Source organism: Chrysochloris asiatica, unplaced genomic scaffold (assembly GCF_000296735.1).
Source record: "Chrysochloris asiatica unplaced genomic scaffold, ChrAsi1.0 scaffold00311, whole genome shotgun sequence".
Lineage (NCBI taxonomy): Eukaryota > Metazoa > Chordata > Mammalia > Afrosoricida > Chrysochloridae > Chrysochloris > Chrysochloris asiatica.
Window position 1 is genome coordinate 1,391,955 of NW_006408829.1, and position 26,723 is coordinate 1,418,677.

Here is a 26,723-nt window from a genome sequence, read left to right on the forward strand (position 1 = left end):
AGGTTTCATAGGAGTGACTGGTGAACTTCAACCACCAACTTTGCAGTCCAGCACATTAACCCACAGAGCACAATTTCAGGGATGATGTTTTTAAAGACATAGATGTCCCTGTTTTTTAACGTCTTTTTATTTATGTAAAACATCAGGGTGTAGGTAAGAGACTCAAATGACTATCACCAATGACTTCTTCAGTGAGCTGCCATTCTGATCCATCTTCTCATGGCAGCATTGTCTTCATTGCGTTTGGGCAGCACTGAATCAAAGTGTGTAGACAAATTGATCCCAGTATACGATCAGCTTCAGTTAGTTCTTACTTTATTAGGGAGGTTCTGTTAACTATTTCTTGTATATACCAGTTATATCCAACCGTTTTTAGAAAAGCACCAAAACACTCTTCTTACTTGCTTTTCCTTCAAATTATGTGGTACGTCATTTAATGACATAGAATTAATCTAATACTCATTTGAATTGAGTATAACTACTGCACTTAGATGTCAGTTAAGGTAGATGATTTTCCAGTAGAGAAAATATTGCTAAAATTTTTATTTTTCTATTTTCTAAGCTAAGAATTAAGAGTTGGAGGATCAGTGAAAAAAGGAAGCTCCTCAATGCGATGGGTTCACACAGGCAACAGCAATGAGCTTAAATGTAACAACAGTTGTGAGGCTGACTCAGGACCAAACAAGTTTTTGTTCTATTGTACATAGTGTTGCTTTGAGTTAGCACTGACTCAACGGCACCTAACAACAGTAAGCTATGAGTTGTTAGTTGTCATGTGGTCAGTTATGACTCATGGTACCCTGGTGAATTACAGAGTAAAAGTGCTCCATAGGGAATTTTCTTGACCTTTAATGGGGAGTCCTGGTGTGACACCATAGGGTAAATGCTGGACTGCAGAGTTGGTTTGAACCACTAGTTTGGCTGTTCAAACTCACCAGCCACCCCTTAGATCCTTATATAGGGTTGCTAAGAGTCAGAACCGACTCCACAACACTTAACAACAGCAACAATCTAAATGGAGTCCTGGTGTGGTGCTGTAGGATAAGCACTCAATTGCAAGGAAGATTTGAACCAAAAGGTAGGCCCTTCAAATTCACCAGCTCTCCTTGGAAACCCTATACAAGGTTCCTTCTCTGGATTTGGACATAGCAGCATCACGGAAGAGAAGACATGGCTTTCTGCTTCCTTGCTGTTAAGTGCTGTCTTGTATAGGGTTCCCAATGAGCAGCTCTTGAGTTGGAACCACCAGCCTTGTAGTTCAAACCAACCTTTCAGTCCAGACATTTAACTTACAGGGCCACACCAGGACTCCATAGAAATGGGGCATCACCAAGAACCTGTAAAAACTAAGCTAAATCCATTATTCTAGAGTTGAGGCTGACTCTTAGCTACCCTATAGAACAGAGTAGAACTAGAACTGCCCATAGGAGTTTCTAAGACTGCAAATCATTACAGAACAGCCAACCTTTGGGTAAGCAGCCAAGCACATAACCACCAGTGCTCCTGAGAAACCTTTTAGGAGATATAAATTCTAATCTTGGCAGAAATGTTAACTAATAAAGTCAACTGACATTGCTATCCTCTGTTTCTTCATCTATCCAGTGAATTTACTCATACCTACTGTGTCTGTCTCACAGAAACACAAATGAGAAAATGATTGAGAAAACCTATTAAAACCTTAGAAGCCCACAATACATGATATACTTTTAATGTTCTCGGAAACCCTGTACAGGGTCGCTATGAGTTGGAACTGACTCCATGGCACATAACCACCACCACCAATATATTGAGAAATCATCTCCCTACCTAAACTGTTGAAATTATGGTCTGTAGTACAAAAGATTTATTTGTGATTTCTAGAAGTCTCAATGTGTGGTCCCTGTAATAGCAACATCAGCATCACTTAAGAACTTGTAAGAAATAAAAACCTTCCAAGCCACCTCAGCCCTTCTGAATCAAACTGTGGGGATGGAACCCAAAATCTGTGTTTTAACAAGCCCTTCAAGTGATTCAGATGCATACTCCAGTTTAGGAAACACTTCTTTACATTCATATCCTTCGTGTTTTGAAGATTTTCTATCATGACCAGTATCTGAAATGTAGACTTGATTGTTGGTGCCATTTCTGGTCTTGTTTGGTCCTTTTAGTGAGCCATTCCATACACAAATGATTTATTACCTCATATAAGGGAAAGCTTCTTATACTTTGGAAGGTATATTATTCTCTTATGACACATTTTCCACTGGAGAAAGCTTCAAAAATGAACTAATCAAGAGTTGTTACCCTTCTCTCATATCTCTGAGAATCTGGGACTTAAATCAGTTTGTTAACAGGAGGATGGTCTACAAAGAAAGTCTTTGGAAGACAGGGAGCATGTCTCATTCATCCTTCTTTTCTGAGGGTCTGTCATAAACTTGTTGCATAGTAGACAGTAAATATCTCAGTTTAATGGAATTAAATGTCCAAGCTGCTAGCAAATGAAAAAAAAAAAATAGTAGAAAGGATCCTTAAAATTAAACAAAATAACAACTACAAAACTCTCCATGAAAGAACCTCCCACTTTTAAATGGCGATACTATTCTCTTTTATATGCACCTGTTCTAATAATCCTTTCTCCCCCAATGAAATGGAACAAAACTCCAACAGCACTTATGCCTAAGAAGGGCTTTTGCTGACTTTAGAAATGTGAACCTATTTGTAAATTTATTCACTTTGGTGTTAAGTAGGGAGCACTTTAAAACTTGATAAATGTACACACTTATTCATTCAACAAATTTAACAGATATTTTCCAGGTTATAAATGCTCCAGATTGGGCAGGGTACTAGGAATATGAAGATTTATAGGACATGGGTCTGCCCTCCGAGAGCTCACAGTCTAGGAATGCCTGTGGGTGGAGGCTAAGAGATGATAAACTGATTAATGAGCATTTTGCTCTTCTAGAAAAACATACATTATATCATCTTTGGACATGTTTTAGACTTTGGATATAGACAGTGGTTGTTTTGAGATCCTACAAAACTCAGTCATTTGACTGGCACTCTGCAAGAAAAACAAAATCCTATGGCTTTTTGGTTTTCACCTTGCCTTTTCCTGAAAATGAAAAGCAGCAGATAGAAACAATACGCATCCAATATTCAGCCAGTGACACTGCAGCCTATGTGCCTCAGTCCTAGGCACCCTGACATTTCTAGCAGCTGTACTAAGTGGGAAAAAGAAATGGAAAAAAGTTGTTCTCAGTTACATATTTTCTTCATGACTAAAATGTTTTTCCTGCTTCCTGGGGATTTAACTAATCATCAAGATTTCATTTAGTCTATTTGTTTTAAAATCAGACTTTGCATAAAAAGCTTTCCATTGTATGTTCTAATTCACTTTGAAAACATTCTGTGTGGGCCCGCACTGAGGTGAACTTCCACTTCCCACTCCCTGGGCACCCACCTCAGCTACTCCATGAGAGGAGTTCAACTGTTACAATAGCACCGGCTGGTCTTAAGTCAGAGCCAAGGTTCCAGAGACGAGCCCCCTTGGTTTCATCCAGTGCAGGTGCTTTCTTTGCAAATGAGAGCAGAAATAAATGTTCTGTCTGTAACAACCAAGTTCCTTAAAAATCTATATTGTTCATAGATTATCCAGGTTCAGTTCTAAAATCAGTTCCCAACTAGGTGACGAATTTTTATAGCCTTTCACTTCTGCATATGTATGAGTAAGTTGGACTAAATGTGTTTATTCATAAAAGAAGCATTTATTGAGCCCACTTAAGAGTGAAGCCCTATGCTAAAGACTGAAGATTCTGATAGAATACAAGGCCTTGTCTTTTATTTTGTGGTCTTAGAAAGGAGCAATAGTTTGATGAAAATTGTAATAGAGGGAGGGTCCTAGAGAAAAGCTTGTCAGGGCAAGCGTGCCTCAAGGAGTGGTGCCTCTGCTTTGTCGTAAAATAATCTGGGTTATCAAGAAGAAAAAGGGTGGGTAAGGGCATTCTAGAAAGAAACAGTTGCGGGTGCAAAGTCCTAATAAGTGTGTAAAAGAAAGTCTGTCCACCTTAGAAACACACCTGAGTTCTAAGCCTGCTTTCTATTCTCTGATATTATTATCTAGACAATTTAAAATTAAATGTTAATGCCAATGCCAATGCCAAAAGCTAAACTGCTGTGTGTGTAAAAATCTATTATCCCAACAAGGAAAATCTGGGTTTGTGCTAGTGCCAGCAAACAGTAAGAAAAGAGCACCACCTATTGGTCGTGATATTATCGCATCTAAAACATTTTCTTAGCAAGAATTGGAACAGACCGCTTGTTGTAGTTTCATTCAAGGGATTTGAGAGATTATGTAGGTCACCTTTCAAACCTTCCGTTATCATAAAGAAATATTCCTGTAATAACCATGAATTATGACAGTCTTGTGGTGATGTTGGATAAGCGCTCGACTGCGAAACCATAAGGTCGGTAATTCAAACCCACCAGCTGTTCATCAAAAACCCTGTACAGGGTCTCTGAGTTGGAATCGACTAACAGCATTTAAAAACAACAACAACAACATCTATTGTTTAAACAACATTGGTGATGCCGTGGCAAAGTGCTCAGCTGAGAAGTGCAAAGTTAGTTTGAACCCACCAACTGCTCCAGGGGAAGATGGGGCAATCTGCTTCCATAGCTAATTGGAGATCTTATGGGACAGTTCTACTCTGTCTTGTAGGATCACTATGAGTCAAAATCAACTCCATGGCAGTGAGTTTGGTTTGGTATCATCTGTTTGTACAGTCCTACAGATGGAGCACTCTAAGAAAAGCTGGACAAAATATAAGTAGAAAGTCATCACTTAACATTCCGTTTAAACTTGCTTCCATTCAACCATCACCTTTAGATGTCAGTCTCATCTTTAACATGAAAAAAGGAAAGACCCTGTTCTCCATGCAACTACTTAAGTATTTAAAAACAATTCTCATGCCATTGCTAAAACTTTTATTTTCTTACTCCAACTCATGTATTTTCTACGTATATAATTCAAGTTTATAAAACATAATTCTGACACCCTCCAGCATGTTGGTTATTCTCCTAGATGCTTTGTTCTATATAAATAAACTGCTTAACATGAGGGCATCCAAAATTTAATATGGAACTCTAGATACAATTTAATTGATGTGGCATGTAGTTTATATTTCCTAGTTCCTGAACACTATCTGCAACCTGAAAATCCACAAACTTTATTATCTGGTAACCTGATAAAACCCACCTTTTTTACACTATCATTATATAGAGTCCTGGTGTGGTGCTGTGGGTTAATGTGACAAACTGCAAAGCCGTTTGAATTGCAAGGTTGGCGGTTCAAGCTCACAGCTGCTCCTCGGAAACCCTATACAGGGTCGCTATGGGTCGGAATCGACTCGACGGCACTTAACAACAACAACAAATCATTATATCAGTTTGATCTTTGTAATTATACTGTATACCTGTTGTAAACATCTCAGTTTTCTCAGGCAACTGTTAAAAAATACCTAAATAATTGGATATTTCAGAAGAATAGAAAAAGTAAACACTGAAGCATTTTTCATTCTTTCATTCAGCTGATATTAGAATATAGCTATTTGTGTATGTAGCTAAATCTACACTATCACCCATGAGAAAACAATTCCATTAGAGCTAAAATACTACCTTGAGTATACTGCTGCTGCTATTATGTGCCTGGAGTCGGTTCCAACTCATAGCGACCCTGTACAGGGTTTCCGAGGCTGTAAATCTTTACGGGAGCAGAAAGCTTCATCTTTCTCCCGCGAAACAGCTGGTAGTTTCGAACAGCTGACCTTGCGGTTCGCAGCCCGATTCGTAACCACTACGCTACCCGCCTGAATTTAGAGATCATCTCAAAGACCAAAGTTGACGCATTAGGCACTAATGACTGAAGGCCAGAGGAATTGTGTGGGTAACATTATGAGCATCATAGGTCAGTAAAGCAAAAGGTCATTGAAAAGACGGGAAATAAACAAAAGACGGAAATAAGCAAAAGTCAGAAAAGACTGAATTTTGCTCGTGAACATAGAGAAGCTAAAGCAGTTAGAAGAAATGATGAAGTGAAAGTGCTGAAGAGAAAATTTAAAAGGACAACTTGGTAAGACAAAGTAAAGTAGTATAATAAAGTATACAAAGCCCTTGGGTCAGAAGAACACACTCAGCATTTCTCAAGCTGAAAGAACGGAAGAAAAAAATTCAAGCTCCGAGTTTCGATATTGAAGGATCCTAAATGTGTCCGACTGCAAATTCGTTTGAACTGCAAGGTCAGTGGTTCAAGCTCACCAGCTGCACCTTGGAAACCCTACACAGGGTCACTATGGGTGGGAATCGGCTCAACAGCACTTAACAACAACAACAAATTGGCAAAATATTGAATAATGCAGGAAGAATCAAAGGAAAATGGAAGGAATGCAGTGGCACTGCACCAAAAATAATTGTTCAATGCTAACTCATTTCAAGAGGTATCATATGATCAAGAACTGATTACACTGAAAGAAAAAGTTCATGCTGCACTGAAGGCATTGGAAAATGCCAAGGCTTTAAGAATTGAGGGAATACAAATGGAAATGTTTCAGTAAATGGATCCAGCCCAAGGGACAAGATAGATACATGTATCTATGTCAAGAATTTTAGTTGGATCTTAACAAATGATTGAAAGAGACCCATATTTATGACCATTCCAAAGAAAGGTGACCCAACAGGATGTGGAAATCATATAACAATATCATTAACATCACATGCATATAAAATTTGTTGCAGATTTTTCAAATACAGCAACAACAGTACATCAACAGGGAGCTGCAAGAATTCAAGTCATATTCAGAAGAGGACGTAAAATGTGGTACATCATTGCTGATGCCAAATAGATCTGGCTGAAAGCAGGGAATACCTGAAAGATGTTTACTTATGCCTTCTTATGTAAAGGGATTTGAGTGTGGGTATTGTAACAAACTATGGGCAACATTGTGAAGAATGGGGATTCCAGAACATTTCATTATTCTTATTAGGAATCTGTACATAGACCAAGAAGTAGTCTTTTGAACAGAATAAGGGAGAACTAAATGGTTTTAAATCAGAAAAGGTATACTTGAAGGTTATATACTTTTACCATGTTTATTCTGTTTGCATGCTGAGCAAATAATTTGAGAAGAAAATAATCCGAGAGGGCATGGCATTAGAACTATAGGACTCATTAACAACCTGTGACAGGCAGATGACACAGCCTTACTTGCTAGAAGTGAAGAGGACTTGGAATATACTTACTGATGAAAATCAAAGACTATAGCCTTCAGTATACATTGCATCTCAAGGTTTAAAAAAAAAAAAATTAAAAGCCTTACAAGTGGACCAATAAATTACATCATGATAATTGTAGAAAATATTAAAGTTGTCAAAGATTTCGTTTTGCTTCTATCCACACCAATGCTCATGAAACCCAACTACTATTGCATTAGGGAAATCTGCTCCAAAATACCTCATTAAACTGTCAAAAGGCAAAGATGTCATTTTAAGGAGTAAGTTGTACCCGACCAAAGCCATGGTATTTTCAATCACCTCATATGCATGCAAAAGCTGAACAATAAATAAGAAAGATTGAAGATTGCAGAAGAATCTGTGTATTTGAATTATGGTGTTAATGAAGAACATTGCATGGACTACCAGAGAATGAACAAATTTGTTTTGGAAGAAGTACGGCCAGATTACTCCTTCAAAGTAATGATGGTGTGACATCTTTCATACTTTGGACATGTTGTCAGGAATGACTGGTCTCTGGAGAAGGACATCATGTTGGTAAAGTGGAAGGTCAATGAAAAAGAGGAAGACCCCAAAGAGATGGATTGGCACAGTGGCAACAATAATGGACTCAAATATAACAACAGTTGTGAGGATGGTTCAGGATCAGGCAGTGTTTTCTTCTATGGTGCATAAGGTCACTATGATTTGGAATTGATTCAAAGGCATCCAAGAAAAACAACAACAGAACCCCTGAGGTGGAGAAAGAAATCTAATGCAAATCCCCATTCTAAAGTATGGAAATGTCTATTTATAAATTTTTAAGAAATGAAACTAATTGAATAGATATTACTGTCACATAGTTCCACTTGCAGGGTGTCACTTATCTCGTTCTCCCTTATCCCTCACAAGTCCAGGAAACTCTCTTATTACTGTTTTTGTTCATTGTAAATACAGACAGTCCTGGGTTATGAACTGTCCACTTATGTACAACCCATAGTTACAAATTAACCCTTGTAAATCCTATTATATCAAAAATTTGAGGTGCATACAGTAGTCCATAATAAAAAATGGCACTACTTTGTGATATGCATCAAAGCATTATTATTATATTATTATGTTAAAGATAGTTTACTATTCCTAGAGGTGTTTCTTTTAATATTTCTATGCATAGAATGGTACATGCATTTGACTAACTGATGTTAGATACAAACCGAAATGAACTCTTCTGAGTTCAAACAATTTCGAATTAAAGACAGACTTAGGAATGGAATTCGTTCATAAGGCAAGGACTGCCAGTCCTCAGTAAGTATTTTTTTGGTAGCTCTGGTGGGAAAAAACATTGGCTTGCTCAGAAAATAAAAATGTTCAGGGCAAGAAAGGAAAAATGAAGTATGGATTAGCGATAGCATACTTGTGGAATGATTGAAACTTTAGCTTGTTCAATAATGAGGTAGTCTAGAATAGGCAGAGATAGTGTGTCTTCCTGGCCCAAGCATGAGTGTAAAGAACAAGCAGGTGAGGTCCTGGATATAATGTTACTCCTTTGGTTAGGGTCTAAAGGTGAATTGGCCATTCTTTTCTAAATTTTAAGTAGATTAGATATCTGTTAAAACTTAAAATAACTAGATTAACTTAGAATTTTTTTTTATATAAGTTTCTTATTTGAAACATTGGGAGTAGTGTTTATGTAAGAGTTTGGGGAAGAGCTGAAGTGAGTTCAAATCCACCTAGGTACTCTGCAGGAGAAAGACCTTGCAATCTGCTTTCCTAAAGACTACTTCAAAGAAGACACTAAGGGCGGTAGTTCACCTCTGTCGTATAGAATCACAAAAATGACTCAAAAAAATACCTAACAAGATGATGAAAGAATTGAAGAAAAAATGCAAGTCTAGAGTTGCAGTATTGAAGGACTAGGGAAATAAGGTTGAATAATACAGGAAACATCTATAGAAGATGGAATGAATACATATAATCATGGTACCAAAAATAATCAGTCAACATTCAACCATTTTAGGAGGTTGCATATAACCAAGAACTGATGGTATTAAAGGAAAAATCCAGTTGCACTGAAGGGTTAGTGAAAAACAAGGTTTCAGGATTTGATGGAATCCTAATGAAAATGTTTCAGCATATCAATGAAGCATTGGAAGTACTGACTTGACTCTGCCAATGAATTTGGAAGATTATCTGGTGTATCGATTGAAATATTTGAACCCAATCCCAAAAAAAGATGATCCAACAGAAGGAGGAAATTATCCAAAAAATAGCATTAATATCACAGTATGTACAGTTTTGCTTAAGATAATTTTTTAAATGGTTACAGCAGTTATCAGTAGGGAACTATCAGAAATCCAAGCTGGATTCAGAACAGGATGTGAAAATTGGGATATCATTGCTCATGTCAGATGGACCTTGGCTAAAAGCAGTGGACACCAGAAATATGTCTACCTGTGTTTCATTCACTATGCAAAGGCATTCAAGTGTGTAAATCATATGAAATTATGGATAGCATTGTGAAGAATGGGATTTCCAGAATGCTTATTTAAGCTCATGTGGAACATGTAAATAGACAAAGAGGAAGTCATTCAAACAGAACAAGAGGAAGCTTCTTGATTTAAAATCAGGAAAGGTACGTGTCTGGGTTATATCCTTGTATATATATTCAGTCTGTATGCTGAGCAAATAGTTTGAAAGGGTGGAATCATTAATAACCTGTGATACGCTGCAACTATTTTTAAAATTATCTTAAGCAAAACTTATGCAGATGACAAAATCTTGCTTGAGGAAAGAAAAGAGAACTTAAAGCATTTATTGATGAAGAACAAAGCTACAGCCTTCAATATAGATTGCTACTGTTGTTGTTAAGTGCCATAAAGTCAGTTTTAACTCATAGAGACCGTGTATAGGATTTCCAAGGAGCAGCTGATGATATTGAACTGCTGACCTTGCGTTTCCAACAGGCTTTGCAGTCCAGTGCATTACTTCACAGCACCACATCAGGACTCCTCAATATGAATTACACCTCAACAGAAAGAAAACAGAAGTCCTCACATTTTTATTCATAAGCAACATCATGATAAATAGAGAAAAGATCAAAATTGTCAAGGATTTCATTTTACTTGGATCCACTATCAACACCCATAGAAATTGTTGTTGTTGTTAAGTGTCGTCAAATCTGTCCCAACCCATAGAGACCCTGTATAGGGTTTCTGAGGAGCGGCTGGTAAGCTTGAACCGCCAACCTGCCGTTTAAATGGCTTTAAAGTCTGGCACATTAACCCACAGCACCACACCAGGACTTCATGGAAGTTGTTGTTGTTGTTAGGTGCCATCGAGTCGGTACCGACCCACAGTGACCTATGCACAGCAGAACGAAACACTGCCCTATCCTGGGCCAGCCTCAATATTGTTGCCACGCTTGAGTCCATCGATGCTGCCACTTGGCCAATCCATCTCGTTGGGGGTCTTCCTCTTTTCCTCTGACCCTCCACCTTACCAAACATGATATCCTTTTCCAGTGACTGGTCCCTCCTGACAATATGTCCAAAGTATGAGAGACAAAGTTTGGTCATCTTGGCTTCTAAGGAGCACTCTGGCTGCACTTCTTCCAAAATGGATCTATTGGTTCTTTTGGCAGCCTATGGCACTTTCAATATTCTCCTCCAACACCATAACTCAAAGGCATCAATTCTTCTACGGTCTTCCTTATTCACTGTCCAGCTTTCACATGCATATGATGTTATTGAAAATACCATGGCTTGGGTCAGGCGCACCTTAGTCCTCAAACTGACATCTTTTCTCTTCAACACTTTAAAAAGGTCTTGTGCAACAGATTTGCCTAATGTGATACGTCATTTGATCTCTTGACTGCTGCTTCTGTAAGTGTTGATAGTTGATCCAAGAAGAATGAAGTCCTTGACAACTTCAATCTTTTCTCCGTTAATAAGAATATTGTTTACGGATGCAGTGGTTAGGATTTTTGTTTTCTTGACATTGAGATGTAAGCCATACCTAAGGCTGTGCTCTTTGATCTTCATCAGTAAATGTTTTAAGTCCTCTTCACTTTCAGCAAGCAAGTTGCATCATCTGCATATCTCAGGTTGTTAATGAGTCTTCCACCAATCCTGATGGCATGTTTTTCTTCATAGAACCCAGCTTCTCGGATTATTTGCTCAGCATACAGGTTGAATAAGTATGGTGAAAGAATACAACCTTATCGCACACCTTTCTTAATTTTAAACCATTCAGTGTCCCCATGTTCTGTTTGAACAACTGCGTCTTGGTCCAGGTACAGATTCCTCATGAGCACAATTAAGTGTTCTGGAATACTCATACTTTGCAATGTTGTCCATAGCTTGTCATAATCCACACAATCGAAAACCTTTGCGTAGTCAATAAAGCACAGGTAAACATCTTTCTGATATTCTCTGCTTTGAGCCAAGCTCCATCAGGCATCAGCAATGATATTCCTCATTCCACGGCCTCTTCTGAATCCATCTTGAGCTTCTGGAAGTTCTCTGTCAATGTATGATTGTAGCCATTTCTGTATTACCTTTAGCAAAACTTTACTTGCATGAGATATCAAAGAGATTGTCCCATGATTTCCTTGTATAAATATATTTGATAAGTATTTAATATTTCTTGAACAAATATATGTTTGAAGAAGTGCAGTCAGAATGCTTCTTGGAAGAGAGAATGGCAAGAATTCATCTCTCTTTTTTTGGACATAGTCTCATGAGGGACCAGTCCCTGAAGAAGGACCTCATGCTTAGAAAAGTGGAGGATTAGTGAAAAAGAGGAAGACCCTCAACAATATGGATTGACACCGTGGCAGCAACAATGGGCTCAAAAAAGAGCAACAATTGTGAGGCTGGTATAGGACTGGGCAGTTTTTCATTCTGTTGTACATAATAGGGTTGCTATGAGTTGGAACCCACTCAAGGGCACATAACCACAACAACACGTGCCTTACCTGCTCTCTTCCAATTAATTGCCAACAACAACTCTGTAGTTGGCATTCTTAGGTTTATTTTACAGATGAGCAAACTCAGACTTAAAGAGATTAGCTTGTTTGCTTGAGGTCCATCAACTGTTGGGAGTAATGTGATTGGGCATAGAGAACTGATTTCAAATAACATACTGATTCAAAATTAAAACCATCCAGAGAGACAGTATGGCAGATTTTGAAGCTTTTATGAAAAGATGTAGATGATTATACACAGGGGTGGGTGCAAGTTAACAACAAGTTAAAAAGTGTCTAGAAACATGTTTGAAAGAAAGAAACATTTTGAAGTAAATGTGGGGGATAGGGGTAGGATTAGTTTATTCATTAAGACACTGCCACCCATATCCCTCAGAGTTCATTTATTCTCTGTCAGTATGTTTGTTTGACCATCAATTGATTGCCCCATACTTAGAAAATAGTGACTTTTCTGTCTCACATTTTAACCTTCCATCTGTTACAAGACTTTTAGGTAAAAGTATATGCCATGGTGACTGGTATGAATTAAGGCTCCAGTCTCTGAACAACCTTGATGCCATTATCTTTGTTATAAAGGTCTGTAAAATATTACCCTGGTGTCATGGATTATACAAATGGCAGTTTCCTCCTTTTCCTTCACACAATGTTAAAAATGAGTAAAAGATGTTTCCTATTGCACTTCCCTTGAGCTTAGGGACTCAATGAACTCATTTTTAAGTTTCCATGTCTTTATAAAAATGTTTTGTTTTTACTGAAATATGTTTCTGATCAAGAACATAATTTCATGATTGCGTGTGTGTTTCTGAAGCAAATATGTATATGGAACAAGTGCACAGAGAAGGGAATGGACTTGGGTGACTGATCCCAGGACTGAGGCTGCTTGAGTTCTAACATCAGACTTAAGACTAACTCATTAGATGAACTTAGAAGATGGAACCAAAATCTACCTCACTGCCTCTTGATAATAAGTGTATTTTCTTATTGTTTTTCATTTCTGGATTTATATAAAACCAAACATTGCCATCAAGTTGGATTACAATTCATAGCAGTCCTACAGGGCAAGATAGAACTGCCCCATATGGTTTCCAAAGTTATAAGTCTTTTTGGAAGCAGACTGCCACATCTTTCTTCCACAGAACAGTTGGTGAGTTTGAACTACTGACCTTTCAGTTAGCAGCAAAGCACCTTAATCACTGTGCCACCAGGCTTCACAGATTTGTACAATGAAAAATACAATCAGTAGCTTCAATAATGTTTATTGAAAATTAACAGATTGTTGATAATCTTTGTTATGCAGAAGAGATTCATCACAAAATCATGGAAAGTCATCAACATAAGCTCCATTGTAAGCATTCATTGTTTTTTAAATAAAACTCTGAACATGTGCCTCATTTTTTCAGGAAACACAAAATATTGACATACACTGTCTTTCTTGCCTAAATTCATCCTGCACCCTAAATTTTGTGAGACATATAGATGTTGTTGTTAGGTGACATCAAGTAGGTTCTGACTCACAGCAACTCAATGCACAAAAGAATGAAATACTGCTCAGTCCTGGGCCATCCTAATAGTTGTTGTTATGTTTGAGTCCAATGATGCTGCCACTGTGTCAATCCATTTCCTTGGAGGTCTTCCTCTTTTTCCTTGATGCTACATTCTACCAAGCATAACGTCTTTATCAAGGGACAGATCCCTCTTGATAATGTCCAAAGAACTAGAAACGAAGTCTCACCATCCTTGCTCCAAAGAAGCATTATTTCATCCAAGGCAGATTTGATTGTTCTTCTGACATTCCATATTACTCCAATATTTTTCACCAACATCACAATTCAAATGCATTTATTCTTCTCAGGGCTTCCTTATTCATTGTCCAACTTTCACACACCTATGAGTTGATTGAAAACACCATGGCTTGGGTTAGGTGCACATTAGTCCTCAAACTAGTATCTTTGATCTTTAATACTTTACAGAGGTCTTTTGCAGAAGATTTGCTTAACGCAAGCCATCGTTTGATTTCTTGACTGCTGGCTCCATGAATGTTGATTATAGTTCCTAACAAAATGAAATCTTTGATAACTTCAATCTTTTCTCCATTCTTTATAATTTGGAACAGTTGCTCACTGTTCCATTTGTAAGATTTTTTGTGTGTTCTTTACATTGAGGTGCAGTCCATACTAAAGGAAGTCATCTTAGGAGAAGAAGATATAATCCCTATGATAAAGTTAATAATTTGTCGTTGTTGTTAGGTGCCATGAGTCAGTACCAACTCATTGCGATCTTATGCACAACAAATGAAACACTGTCTGGTCCTGTGCCAATCTCACCATCGTTGCTATGTTTGAGCACATTATTGCTGCCACTGTGCCAATCCATTTACTTGAGGGGTCTTCCTTTTTTTCTCTGACCCTCCACCTTACCAAACATGAAATCCTTCTCCAGTGATTGGTTTCTGACAATGTGTCTGAAGTATGAGAGATGAAGTCTGACCATCATGGCTTCCAAGTAGCATTCTGATTGTACTTCTTCCAACACAGATTGCTTTGTTCTTTCGGTAGTCCATGGTACTTTTAATATTCTTCTCCAACACTATAGCTCAAATACATAAATTCTTCTATGGTCTGTCTTATTTGCTGTCGAACTTTCACATGTATATGAAGCTATTGAAAATACCATGGCTTGGGTCAGGCACACCAAAGTCCCCAAACTGGCATATTTGCTATTCAACACTTTAAAGAGATTTTGTGCAGCAGATTTGCCAAATGCAATACGTCATTTAATTTCTTGACTGCTGCTTCCATAAGTGTTGATTGATCTGGGCAAAATGAAGTCTTTGACAACTTCAATCTTTTCTCCATTTATATGGATGTTGTTTATTGGTCCAGTGATGAGGAGTTTTGTTTTCTTTTCATTGAGATGCAAACCATACCGAAGGCTGTGGTCTTTGATCTTCATCAGTAAGTATTTTAAGTCCTCTTCACTTTCAGCAAGCAAGGTTGTATCATCTGCATATTGCAAGTTCTTAATGAGTCTTCCTCCAGTCATGATGCCACATTTTTGTTCATATAATCCAGCCTCTTGGATTATGTGCTCAGCATACTTATGGTGAAAGAAAACAACCCTAGAACACACCTTTGCTAATTTTAAACCATTCAGTGTCCCCTTGTTCTGTTTGAACCACTGCCTCTTGGTCTATGTACAGGTTCCTCATGAACACACTTTAGTGTTACAGAATACTCATTCTTTCATATGTTGTCCATAACTTGTAATGATCCACACAATCAAAAACCTTTGAATACTCAATAAAGCACAGGTAACCATCTTTCTGCTATTCTCTGCTTTCAGCCAAGATCCATCAGATATCAGCAATATCTCTCATTTCACATCTTCTTCTGAACCCAGCTTGAACCCCTGGAAGTTTTCTGTCAATTTATGTTTGTAGCCATATTTGCAAATCTTTAGCAAAATTTTACTCGTATGAAAAAATATGATCCGATGACTTAAAAATTCCATTGGGTCACCTCTCTTTGGAATGGGCACAGCTACGGATCTCTTCCAATCAGTTGGCCAGGTAGTTGTCTTTAAAATTTCTTGGCAGAGTGAGTGAATGCCAGCAGTGCTTCATTAGTTTGTTGAAAGATTTCAATTTGTATTCTATTTGGCTGATGACATGGTGATTTTCCATTGTTTCTGTCTTAAGATATAGTCAATATGATTTCTGTGTATTCCATCTGGTAAGGTCCATGTGTACAGTCATCATTTATGTTGTTTAATAAAGGTATTTGCAGTGAAGAAATCAGTGGTCTTACAAAATTCAATCATACATTCTCCAGCATAATTTCTGTGAACACGGCCTTATTTTCCAACTATTGAACCTTTCTCTTTGTTTCCAACATTAGCATTCCAGTCACCAGTAATGATCAATAAATCCTGATTGCATGTTTGATCAATTTCAGATTTAAGATGTTGTAGAATTCTTTAATTTCATCCTCACTGGCTTTTGTGGTTGGTGTGTGAATTTAAGTAATTAACTGGTTTTCCTTGTAGGCATATGAATATTTTCCTATCACAGATAGCATTGTAGTTCAAGACAGATCTTGATGTGTACATTTTGATAATGAGTGTGAGGCCATTCCTCTTCAATTTGTCATTCCTCGCATAGTAAACCATGTGTCAGATTCAAAATGGCCAATTCCAATAAATTTCAGCTCACTAGGATATTGATGTTTATGCATTACATTTCATTTTTGATAATATCCAGTTTTCCTAGATTCATACTTTATATATTCCATGTTCTGATTATTAATGGATGTATAGAGCTATTTCTCTTTATTTTTGAATTGTGTCCCATCAGCAAATGAAGTTCCCTAAGGCTTTACTACAAGGTGGTCTGGTAGCGACGTGGTTATGAGTCGAGCTGCTAACCTTAAGGTCAACAGTTCTTAATAACAGCCAGTCCACGGGAGAAATGTCAGGCTTTCTGCTCCCATAAAGATTTACAGCCTCAGAAACCCTATGCAGAGTCGCTATGAATCAGAACCAACTCCACGGCACACTACCACCACCACCACCACCACCACCAAGTCTTTACTCCATTCGTGCCATCATGGTCAACTCTATTTTGAGAAGGCAACTCTTCCCCAGTTGTATTTTGAGTCTCTTCCAACCTGAGGGGCTCATCTTCTGACACTATATTTGACAACATTCTGGTGCTCTTCATTATGTTTCAATAATCAATATTCTGGTGCTGACAGTGTTCCAGTACGACAAACTGACAGACTAATGGTGGAAGTTAATACTAACACTTATGATAAACATTTGCATTCAGTTATCATTTATGGATTATTTGTAAAAATCATTCCTGTTGTTTTTGTTGTTAGGTGCTGACTCATAGAAACCCTATGTACAACAGAATGAAGCAGTGCCCAGTTCTGTGTCATCCTCATAAATATTTTATATTTGAGTCCATTATTGTGCCACTGTATCAGTCTATCTTTTGAGGGGTCTTCCTCTTCATTGACTCTCCACTTTACAAAGAAGAATATTCCTTGCCAGGGACTGGTTCCTCCTGACATTTCCAAACGAGAGTTGAATTCTTGCCATTCTGGCTTCTAAGGAGCATTCTGGCTGTACTTCTTCCAAGACAGATTTGTTTGTTCTTCTGGAAAACTGTGATATTTTTAATATTCTTAGCCAACGCCACAATTCAAATGCATTGATTCTTCTACAGTCTTCCCTGTTCATTGCCCAGCTTTCGCATTCATATGAGGTGATTGAAAACAACATGACTTGGCCTCAGACATACCTTAGTCCTTAGTCTTAGTAAAAAGACACATTTTTTTTTCACTTTAACATTATAAAGAGGTCTTTTGCACCAGATTTGCCTAATGCTTTATACACACCTCATTTAATTCTGAAGATATAAGAGAGATAATTAGTTATATGTGTTTCATGAATGAGAACACTACCTTGCTTAAATCTATATAGTTAATAGGTGATTGAGCCAGGCCTTGAATCGTCAGACTGCAGAATCCTTTGAACTGCAAGGTCAATGGTTCAAGCTCACCAGCTGCTCCTTGGAAACTCTATACAGGGTCGCTATGGGTCAGAATTGACTTGATGGCACTGAAAAACAACAACTTGTTGAACAGTAGGCTATGCATTGTGTCAGGAAAGAACGTATTATAGTACTTTGCAAGATGGATATAAGTCTCGATATCACAGAGTTAAAAGCCAAAGTTCTCAACTCTCAGACTCCCCAGTTTACTGTTACTTTCAACATTAATGGTGTGTCAGTAAAGGGAAGAGCAAATTAGTAAAATGACCGATCTTTGATCTTTTTCTGACCTTTAATATTGCTTTTGCTTACTCTCTTCTTTTTTTGCCTCCTAGGAACCCTGGGAAACAAGGGACTGCATATTTTCAACCTAACCTCTCTAACCAAGTCTGAAAACATTTTGTCTGCCACACTGTATTTCTATATCGGTGAGCTAATAAACATCAGTCTGGGTTGTCCATCATCCCCAGGATGCTCATACCACACTCAGAGGAAACACATTCAGATTGATCTCTCTGCATGGATCCTCCACTCCAACAGAAATCAAAGTCGACTTCTAGGTCACCTTTCCATAAATGTAGCCAAACCTCATCGAGATATCATGACGTGGCTATCTAAAGATATCACTCAATTCTTAAGGAAAATCAAGGAGAATGAAGAGTTTCTAATAGGATTTAATATAACTTCCAGAGGACACCAGCTTTCAAAGGGGATGTCACCCCTCCCTGAGCCTTATATCTTGGTGTATGCCAATGATGCTGCCATTTCTGAGCCAGAGAGTGTAGTATCGAGCTTACAGGGACACCGGAGTTTTCCCACCAGGGCTTTGCCCCAACTGGATAGCCACATTAAGGCTGCTCTTTCAATACAACGGAGGAAGAAACGTTCCACTGGGGTCTTGCTGCCTCTGCAGAACAATGAGCTTCCTGGTGCAGAATATCAGTATAAGGAGGATGGGGTCTGGGAGGAGAGAAAGCCTTACAAAACCCTTCAGACTCAGCCTCCTGAGAAGAGTAAGACCAAAAAGAAACAGAGAAAGGGACCTCACCAGAAAAGTCAGACACTCCAGTTTGATGAGCAGACTCTGAAGAAGGCAAGAAGAAAGCAATGGATTGAACCTCGGAATTGTGCCAGGCGATACCTTAAAGTCGACTTTGCAGATATTGGCTGGAGTGAGTGGATTATCTCTCCCAAGTCATTTGATGCTTATTATTGTTCTGGAGCATGCCAGTTCCCCATGCCAAAGGTATCAGTTGTTCCTTGTACTTTGATTGCTTCCTATTTCCATAGGGTAGAACAACATTGCCTAAGATGTGGGTGTAAATGTGTGTTTTCAATATATAAAATCCATCTGTTCTCCTTCTTACTGCATTCTGAAGTGTAATAGGTAATATAGTTATGCTTCATTTTTCTTTAATGGTTGTTAAAGTAATATGAAGTCAGTATTGATATGAAGAAGGATATGAGGGGAAGGAAATGTTTGTGGAAAACATGGGTTTTTGCATTGCTTCCAAACATGATGCATATTCAGCTGTGTGGTCATGTTTGAATTCCCACTTGTAATAAGGAACAAGCCCTGGATGGTAGAAGGCTGATCTGTGAGATGTTTAGGGAGAAAGGGAACATCAAGGGAGTTCTTCAGATTAATGTCCTGAATGCAGAACATACTTTGATAAATAGTCTGCTGTGCGAGGTCAGGATCAGGGGTGGGCCAGGTAAACTGGTCTTTTGAACCCTGCCAGATGCTAATTTAGCTTGCTTTCCTGATAAGCATCTAAAAGGAAGCCAGAATAGAGTATGACAAACTTCTTCCAAGATCTGTTTCAACCTGTCAGAGCTTGCCTGGGTCTCTTCGAAAATCAGTAGGGACTGATTTTGTAAATCTTTATTGTATCAGTCATCGGTATCCTGACAAATATGTTCTTGGCAGCCTCCCTGACACTCACCTCTCTCTTGCACAGCTAGTCTAAGTAACTGTTCTTTTTGAGTTTAGGGTTAGTAAAATAGAATGGTGCCCTTTGACCTTCAGTTAAGTGTATAGCTGTACTTCCATTCTCAGCTTGTAACAGTTTGAATCTTAATTATACTATGAAAAGTGCCCTCAGAGGGAGAATAGAGTTGTTTTGCAACATTTTAGGTCAATTAGTTTTTCCTGCTGTAAGATAATGGAAGGGAAACAAATGTTTGCCTCAGTAAGTGAACAGCTTCTGTATTAATGTGTTTAGCATTTTCACGTCTCAGCACTATGATTGTTTGGATACCTAGTTTACTAACACACACAGAAATCAGAGAACCAAGTTCATAAAGCTTGATCATGCAGGAACTTAACTGATTTCCCATGTTCTTGTCAAATTGTTTCAGAGGGATTACCTTTCTATTCTATCATGTTGCCTTTTTAAGGACTTTAGCTGGTTCCATGAGCTCTGGTAGCATATTGGTTATGAGTTGGTTTGCCAACCTCAAGGTCAGTAGTTCAAAACTACCAGCAGTTCCACAGGAGAATGATGAGGTGTTCTGCTCCTGTAAAGATTTACAGCCTTGGAAACCCTGTGCAGGGTCACTATGAGTCAGAGCCGACTTCATGGTACTTAACAACAACAACGTTTTGTATATCTAAGCACATAACAAATATGGACATTTGCAAGTATATATGAGTTCCTGGATGGTACAAATAATTAACATGATAGGCTGCCAACCAAAAGGTTAACTAACATTTGGGTCCATGCTGATGGACCTTGGAAGATAGTCCTAGAGATCTACTTTTAAAAAAACGGTCATTGTAATCTATGTGGAACACAGTTCTTCTGTCACACACAGGGGTTGCCGTGAGTTGAAGTTGACTCAGTGGCAACTGGAAAGAGGACAATTACATAAAGACCTTTGTCATGCTATGTTGTCATAAAGGTTATTCTACTGATCCAAGAAAACGTCAAGCTGTACAAAAATTTAAAAATGTACAGTGATAGATCTGTACTTTACAGTGTGCCTTGTTTATGATACTGAAAGACAGAAATAAATTCAAAATTGTTCTGTAACCAGGGTGAGTCATTTTAAGTGTATCCCTTTTAGTTTTCCAAATAATCTTTCTTATTTTCATAAATTGTAATTTGTCCTTAGTAGCCTAGGAAGAGAGTGAGTTTTTCTCTGCCCTTTTTACTCACAATTTTCAGACTCAGAGATCCATGATAATGCGAGGATATTCAGTTAGCTTTTCAATCCATGTCTCAGGAAACTAAACCTGATCTCCGGCCCTCCATAATTATCCCCATTGTCCCAGGTTACCCTTCCCAACACAAGTTACTTCTGCCTGTTTTACTGTTAAAAAATCTTGTTCTTGCTTTAGTCGCGCTTCACCATAGCTCTCAATCACCTAAATGATAACAAAAATGTAAACATTGATGAGGAGTAACTAAAGAATGCCGACATAGTTTTAGTGAGAAGAGTATGTTAGCACAGTATACGTCGTCATCAGCAATAGTGGAGTCCTAGTGTGATGTTGAAGGCTAAGCACTAGACTGCTAACCATAAGGCCATCAGTTCAAACCCACCAGCCACTCCTCGGAAACCCTATACAGGGTCACTACGAGTTGGAACCACCTGGACGATACTTAACAACACAGTAGAACTTCTTCAAGTTTTTTTTATTTAAAATATACTTTGTATTTATTCCAGTCTCTCTTTTTAACTATTTTATTATGCTTAAGGTGAAAGGACATAGTAAATTGTTTTTCCCATCGATCATTGCTGCACAGATTGTTGTGTGAGACTGGTTGCAATCCTAGCAGTATGTCAGCACGCTCCCATTTTCTTTCCTTTGCTTTTGGTTTCCCTGTCCCTTCCTGCCTTCTCATCTTGCTTTTTTGTTTTGTTTTTTTAACTTTTATTGTGAATTGAGTGAAGGTTTACAGAGCAGATCATCAGTTTTACACTCAAAAATCATATGCTTTGCTTCATTACAATGATTGCAATCCCGTCCATGTACCAACAGTTAACAATATTTACCGCTATTCACTTTAGGATTGCATTCCTCCCTGTGTCTCCCACCACCTTCATCTTTTTTCTGCTAACCTCCCTCTTGTATATTAATTGCCCTGTCACCCATGTTAACATATGTCTACCCTCTAGTCTGTGAATAACTTTCCCTCCCAGCTTCCCCTGTAACCATCATAGATTATTTTCATCAAGAAAATTTTCTCTTAACTTTTTAAATTGACCTCATGTAATATTTGTCCTTTTGTGATTCACTAATTTCACTCAGCATAATGTCCTCAAAGGATATTATATCCTCCAAGGAGCTCTGGTAGCATAGTGGTTACGAATCAGACTGCGAACCTCAAGGTCAGTAGTTCAAAACTACCAGCTGTTCTGAGGGAGAAAGATGAGGGTTTCTGCTCATGTAAAGATTTACAGCCTCGGAAACCCTGTACAGGGTCTCTAGGAGACAGAACCGACTCCACGGCACATAACAACAACAATGTCCTCCAAAGGAGCTCTGGTAGCGTAGTGATTATGAGTCAGGTTGCGAACCTCACAGTCAGTAGTTCGAAACTACTAGCTGTTCTGAGGGAGAAAGATGAGGTTTTCTGCTCATGTAAAGATTTACAGCCTCAGAAATCTATGCAGGACAACGATGAGTTGGAACCGATTCCATGGCACACTACCACCACCAATGTCCTTAGGCTCATCCAATTGTGAGGTTTTTCACAGATCCATGGTTATTTTTCAACATAGTATTCCATTGTGTGTATATACCATAGCTTGTTTAACCATTCTTCTGTTGATGGATATCTCCATCATTTGATGTGCCTCTGTTATTGTTTTTATTAGGTGCAATAGAGTCAGTACTGACTCATAGTGACCTTATGCTCAGCAGAACGAAACATTGCCTGATCCTAGGCCAACCTCACTATCATTGCCACGCTTGATCCCATTGATGCTGCCACTTTGCCAATCCATCTCACTGGGGGTCTTCCTTTTTTCTCTGACCCTCCACCCTACCAAACGTGATATTCTCCAGCGACTGGTCCTTCCTGACAATATGTCCGAAGTATGAGAGACGAAGTTTGGCCATCCTGGCCTCCAAGAAGCACTCTGGCTGCACTTCTTCCAACACAGATCTAGTAGACAGCATATTGAAGGATTCTGTTTTCTTATCCATTCTGCTCCTTCTGTCTCTTTACTGGTACATTTAATCCATTTACATTCCATGTCATTCTCAGTAGGTATGAGTGCTATCATTTTGTTGTGTGTTTTTTTGTTGTGGTGTTGGTTTCTTTGTTCCACATAATTTTCTGCACTGAATTCTTTTTGTTTGTGTATTTTCTTTGTTTTTTCATTCCAATTATGTTAATGTTTACTAAATCTTTGTGATTTTCTTCTTTATTTATTTTGATGTGCATGTGTAGTCATTGTCTTTGAGATTACCTTATAATTGATTAATATTTTCCCCTATATAAAGAAGTCTAGTGGTAGTGTAGTGTTTATGAATTGGGCTGCTAACCTCAAGGTCAGCAGTTCAAAACTACCAGCTGTTCCATGGAGAAAGATGAGGCTTTCTGCTCCTGTAAAGATTTACAGCCTTGGAAACCCTGTGCAGGATCACTATGAGTCAGAACCGACTCCACGGTACTTAACAACAACAACAACAACAACAACAGTGAGTCCTGGTGTGGTGCTGTGGGTTAATGCCCTGGACTGCAAAGTCACATTGAACCATAAGGTTGGCAGTTCAAGCTCACCAGTCGCTCCTCGGAAACCCTATACAGGGTTGCTATGGGTCAGAATTGAATCAACAGCACTTCAAACAACAACAACCACCATTGTATCTTGAAATCTACTGGGCTTCCTTGTCTTTTGGAAATTCTGTATCTGTATTATTCATTCCTTTTGCTTTGTTGTTGACTTCATTTTAAATTGAAATCTCTGGTTCCCTGTTTTCAATCTTATAGGTTTCTGTCAGACAAGTAAGTCTAGTGTTTTGTTTGATTTTTATCTGAATTTTGCTCTACATCTTTTACCATTCTAACTAGGATCTTCTATTGTAGTGTTGACCAGAGTGGTCAGTAGTGGCAGCTGTGTACCATCTAGTAGTTCTGGTCTCAGGATAGAGGAAGTTGTGGTTCATGTGAGCCATTAGTCCATTGGACTAATTACTTCATTGAGTCTTTGTTTTTCTTCACTCTCCTTTACTCTGGGTGTCAATAGACAAATAGTTTGCTTCTTATATGGCTGCTTGCAAAGAAACCCTAGATACTACTCACTAGAATATAATGCAGAACATTTTATTTATGAACTGTGTTTTGCTAGATGTCCAAGATTATGATCCTTCAAGATTATTGTCTTCAAGCCCAGGACTTCAGTTTTGAAGTATAAGTAATTCCATAACTGTGCCCTGAATGTGCACTATTATATATATATAATTATATATATGATTATACATTATATATAATTGATATCATATATATGATTACACATTATACATATATATGATTATATATATGATTATACATATATATGATTATACATGAAACATTTATACATTTGTATGTAGAGATTTACACAACCATACCTGTATGTGTAGGTAGGTGTAGACTGACATACATTTAGCATACATATTTATCTATGTATCTACTCATGTGTCATTAAAGTTGTTGCTAGATTGTACATGATATAGCATTTATCATGGTTCACTTTTATCTTTGTATAACTCCTGGTATATCCCTATGTTTTGGTCATGTGTTGACTTTCCTCGTATTGTGTATTGCCTTTCTTTTCACAGCAGTTAACATTTGTGTACTATCTAGTTAGTGATTTTCCTTTCCTGCCCTTCCATCCATGAAAGAATGTTTATTTTTGTGTGTGACCTATTCTTGACTTTTTATAATAGTGGTCTCAAGCAACATTTGTCTTTTGTTATTGACTTAATTTCACTCAGCGTAATGTCCTCCAGATTTATCTTTGTTGTGCACTGTTCCACAAATTCACCAATCTTTACCATTGCATAATATTCCTTGTATGTATGTACCATAGTTTATACATTCATCCATTGGTGGACACTTACATTGTTTTCATCTTTTGGCTATTATGCATAATCTATGGTGAATATTGATGGGCATACATCTATTCATAGCATGACTCTTATTCCTCTATGATATATACTTAGGAGTGGACTTGCTGGATTGTATAGTATTCTTATCTATAGCTTTTTGTGGAAGAGTCATACCGTTTTCCATAATGGATGTATGATTTTTCAGTCTCACCAGCAGTGTATAAGAGTTCCAACCACCTCACATTCTCACCAGCATTTGGAGTCCTTTGATGTTTTTGATCACTGCCATTATTCTAGAATGTAATGATATTATAGTTTGGATTTGCATCATTCTAGTGGAGTCCTGTTGTAGCATTATAGGATAAGCACTGGACTGATAACCACAAGACAGGAGATTCAAACCCACCAGCCACTCCTCAGAAACCGTATACAGTTTGAGTTGCAAACAGTTGGACAGCACTTAACAATAGCTAATGATTCCAAGCATCCTTTCATGGATTTGTTAGCCACATGGATATCTTCTTTATGGTGTAGAGACTGTTCATGTCCTTTGTCCACTTTTAAAAATTGGGTTGTTTGTCTTTTTGTTGTTCAGGTATTGAAGTTTTCTATAAATTTTAGAGCTAAACCTCTTGTTGTATATGTCTTTGCCATTTTTTTTCCTATTCAATAGATTCCCCCCCCCCTTAATTTTAATGTAGTCGAATTTACCAATCTTCTACTTTATGATTAGCATTTTGTATTTTGTTTAAGAAATCTCCTTTTTTTTTTTTTTACTCTTAGAGAAGTCTTTTGATGATCACAAGTAATTTTTAGGAGATCCCATTTATTTATTTCATATTCTGATGTTTTGCATTTTTAGTTATACTTGATATTCTATGTATGCCATTAGAGTCCCAAGCATTGTACCTGTTTTATCCTCCATGATCTTCACAGCTTTAGGTTTGTATTTAGGCCTTTGAGCTATTTTGTGAACCCATTGATGTATGGGTTAGGTTTCCTGTTTCTTCCCCACTTAATGCTATTCAACATTTTGTCAACTATTAGTTGTCCATTGTTGTTGCTGTTAGGTGCCATCAAGTTGGTTCTGACTCATAGCAACCCTGTGTAGGGTTTCTGAGGAGCAGCTGGTGGGTTTGAACTACCCACCTGGTGGTTCACATTCCAGTGTTGATCCTACAGCACCACACCAGGAGTCCTAAATGTCCATAGGTGGATGGATTTACTTCTAGGTTCTTAATGCTGTCCCATGGATCTAGGTGTCTATTATTGTACCAGTACTACTGTGGCTGTACGGTAAGTTCTGAGATAAGGAAGTATAAGGCCTTCAACTCTGTTCTTCTTCTTCTATAATATTTATCTAGAGCCTCTTTCTTTACATATAAAATAGATAATACATTTTTCCATCTCAATAAATCATGTTGCTGGAATTTGGATCAGGATTGCATATATTGATAGACCACTTTGGGTCATATTGACATTTTCAAAATGTTAAGTCCTTCTATCCATGAGCATAGTATGTTTTTCTATTTATGTATGTTTCTCTTATTAGTGTTTTGTAGTTTTCTTTGTATAAGCCTTTTATATCTCTAGTTAGATCATTTTTAAGTAGGCTATTGTAAATGGCATTGCTTTCCTCATTTCCTTTTCAAAGTTTTCTTTGTTAGTATAGAGGCATCCAACTGATATTTTATGTTGATCTTGTACCTTGCCACTTTGTTGAATCCTTGAATTAGTTCCAGTAGCTTCCTTGTGGAATCTTTGAGATTTTTAAATATATAGTGTGATGCTGTAGCACTGGACCATAAACTGCAAAGTTGGTGGTTCAAACCTACCAGGCACTTGTTGGAAACCCTATAGAAGGTTGTTGTGATACAACAGTGTCAGTCATCTAT

General features: G+C 37.9%; 1 protein-coding gene across 1 annotated transcript in view; it reads left to right on the forward strand.

Moving 5' to 3' along the window:
* Positions 1-26,723, forward strand: part of BMP3 (bone morphogenetic protein 3) — a 50,067-nt gene that overhangs the window by 10,101 nt on the left and 13,243 nt on the right. The window contains exon 2 of the mRNA XM_006875067.1: positions 18,116-19,026. Coding sequence (XP_006875129.1) covers positions 18,116-19,026 — 911 coding nt within the window. The remainder of the gene's footprint in view (positions 1-18,115; positions 19,027-26,723) is intronic.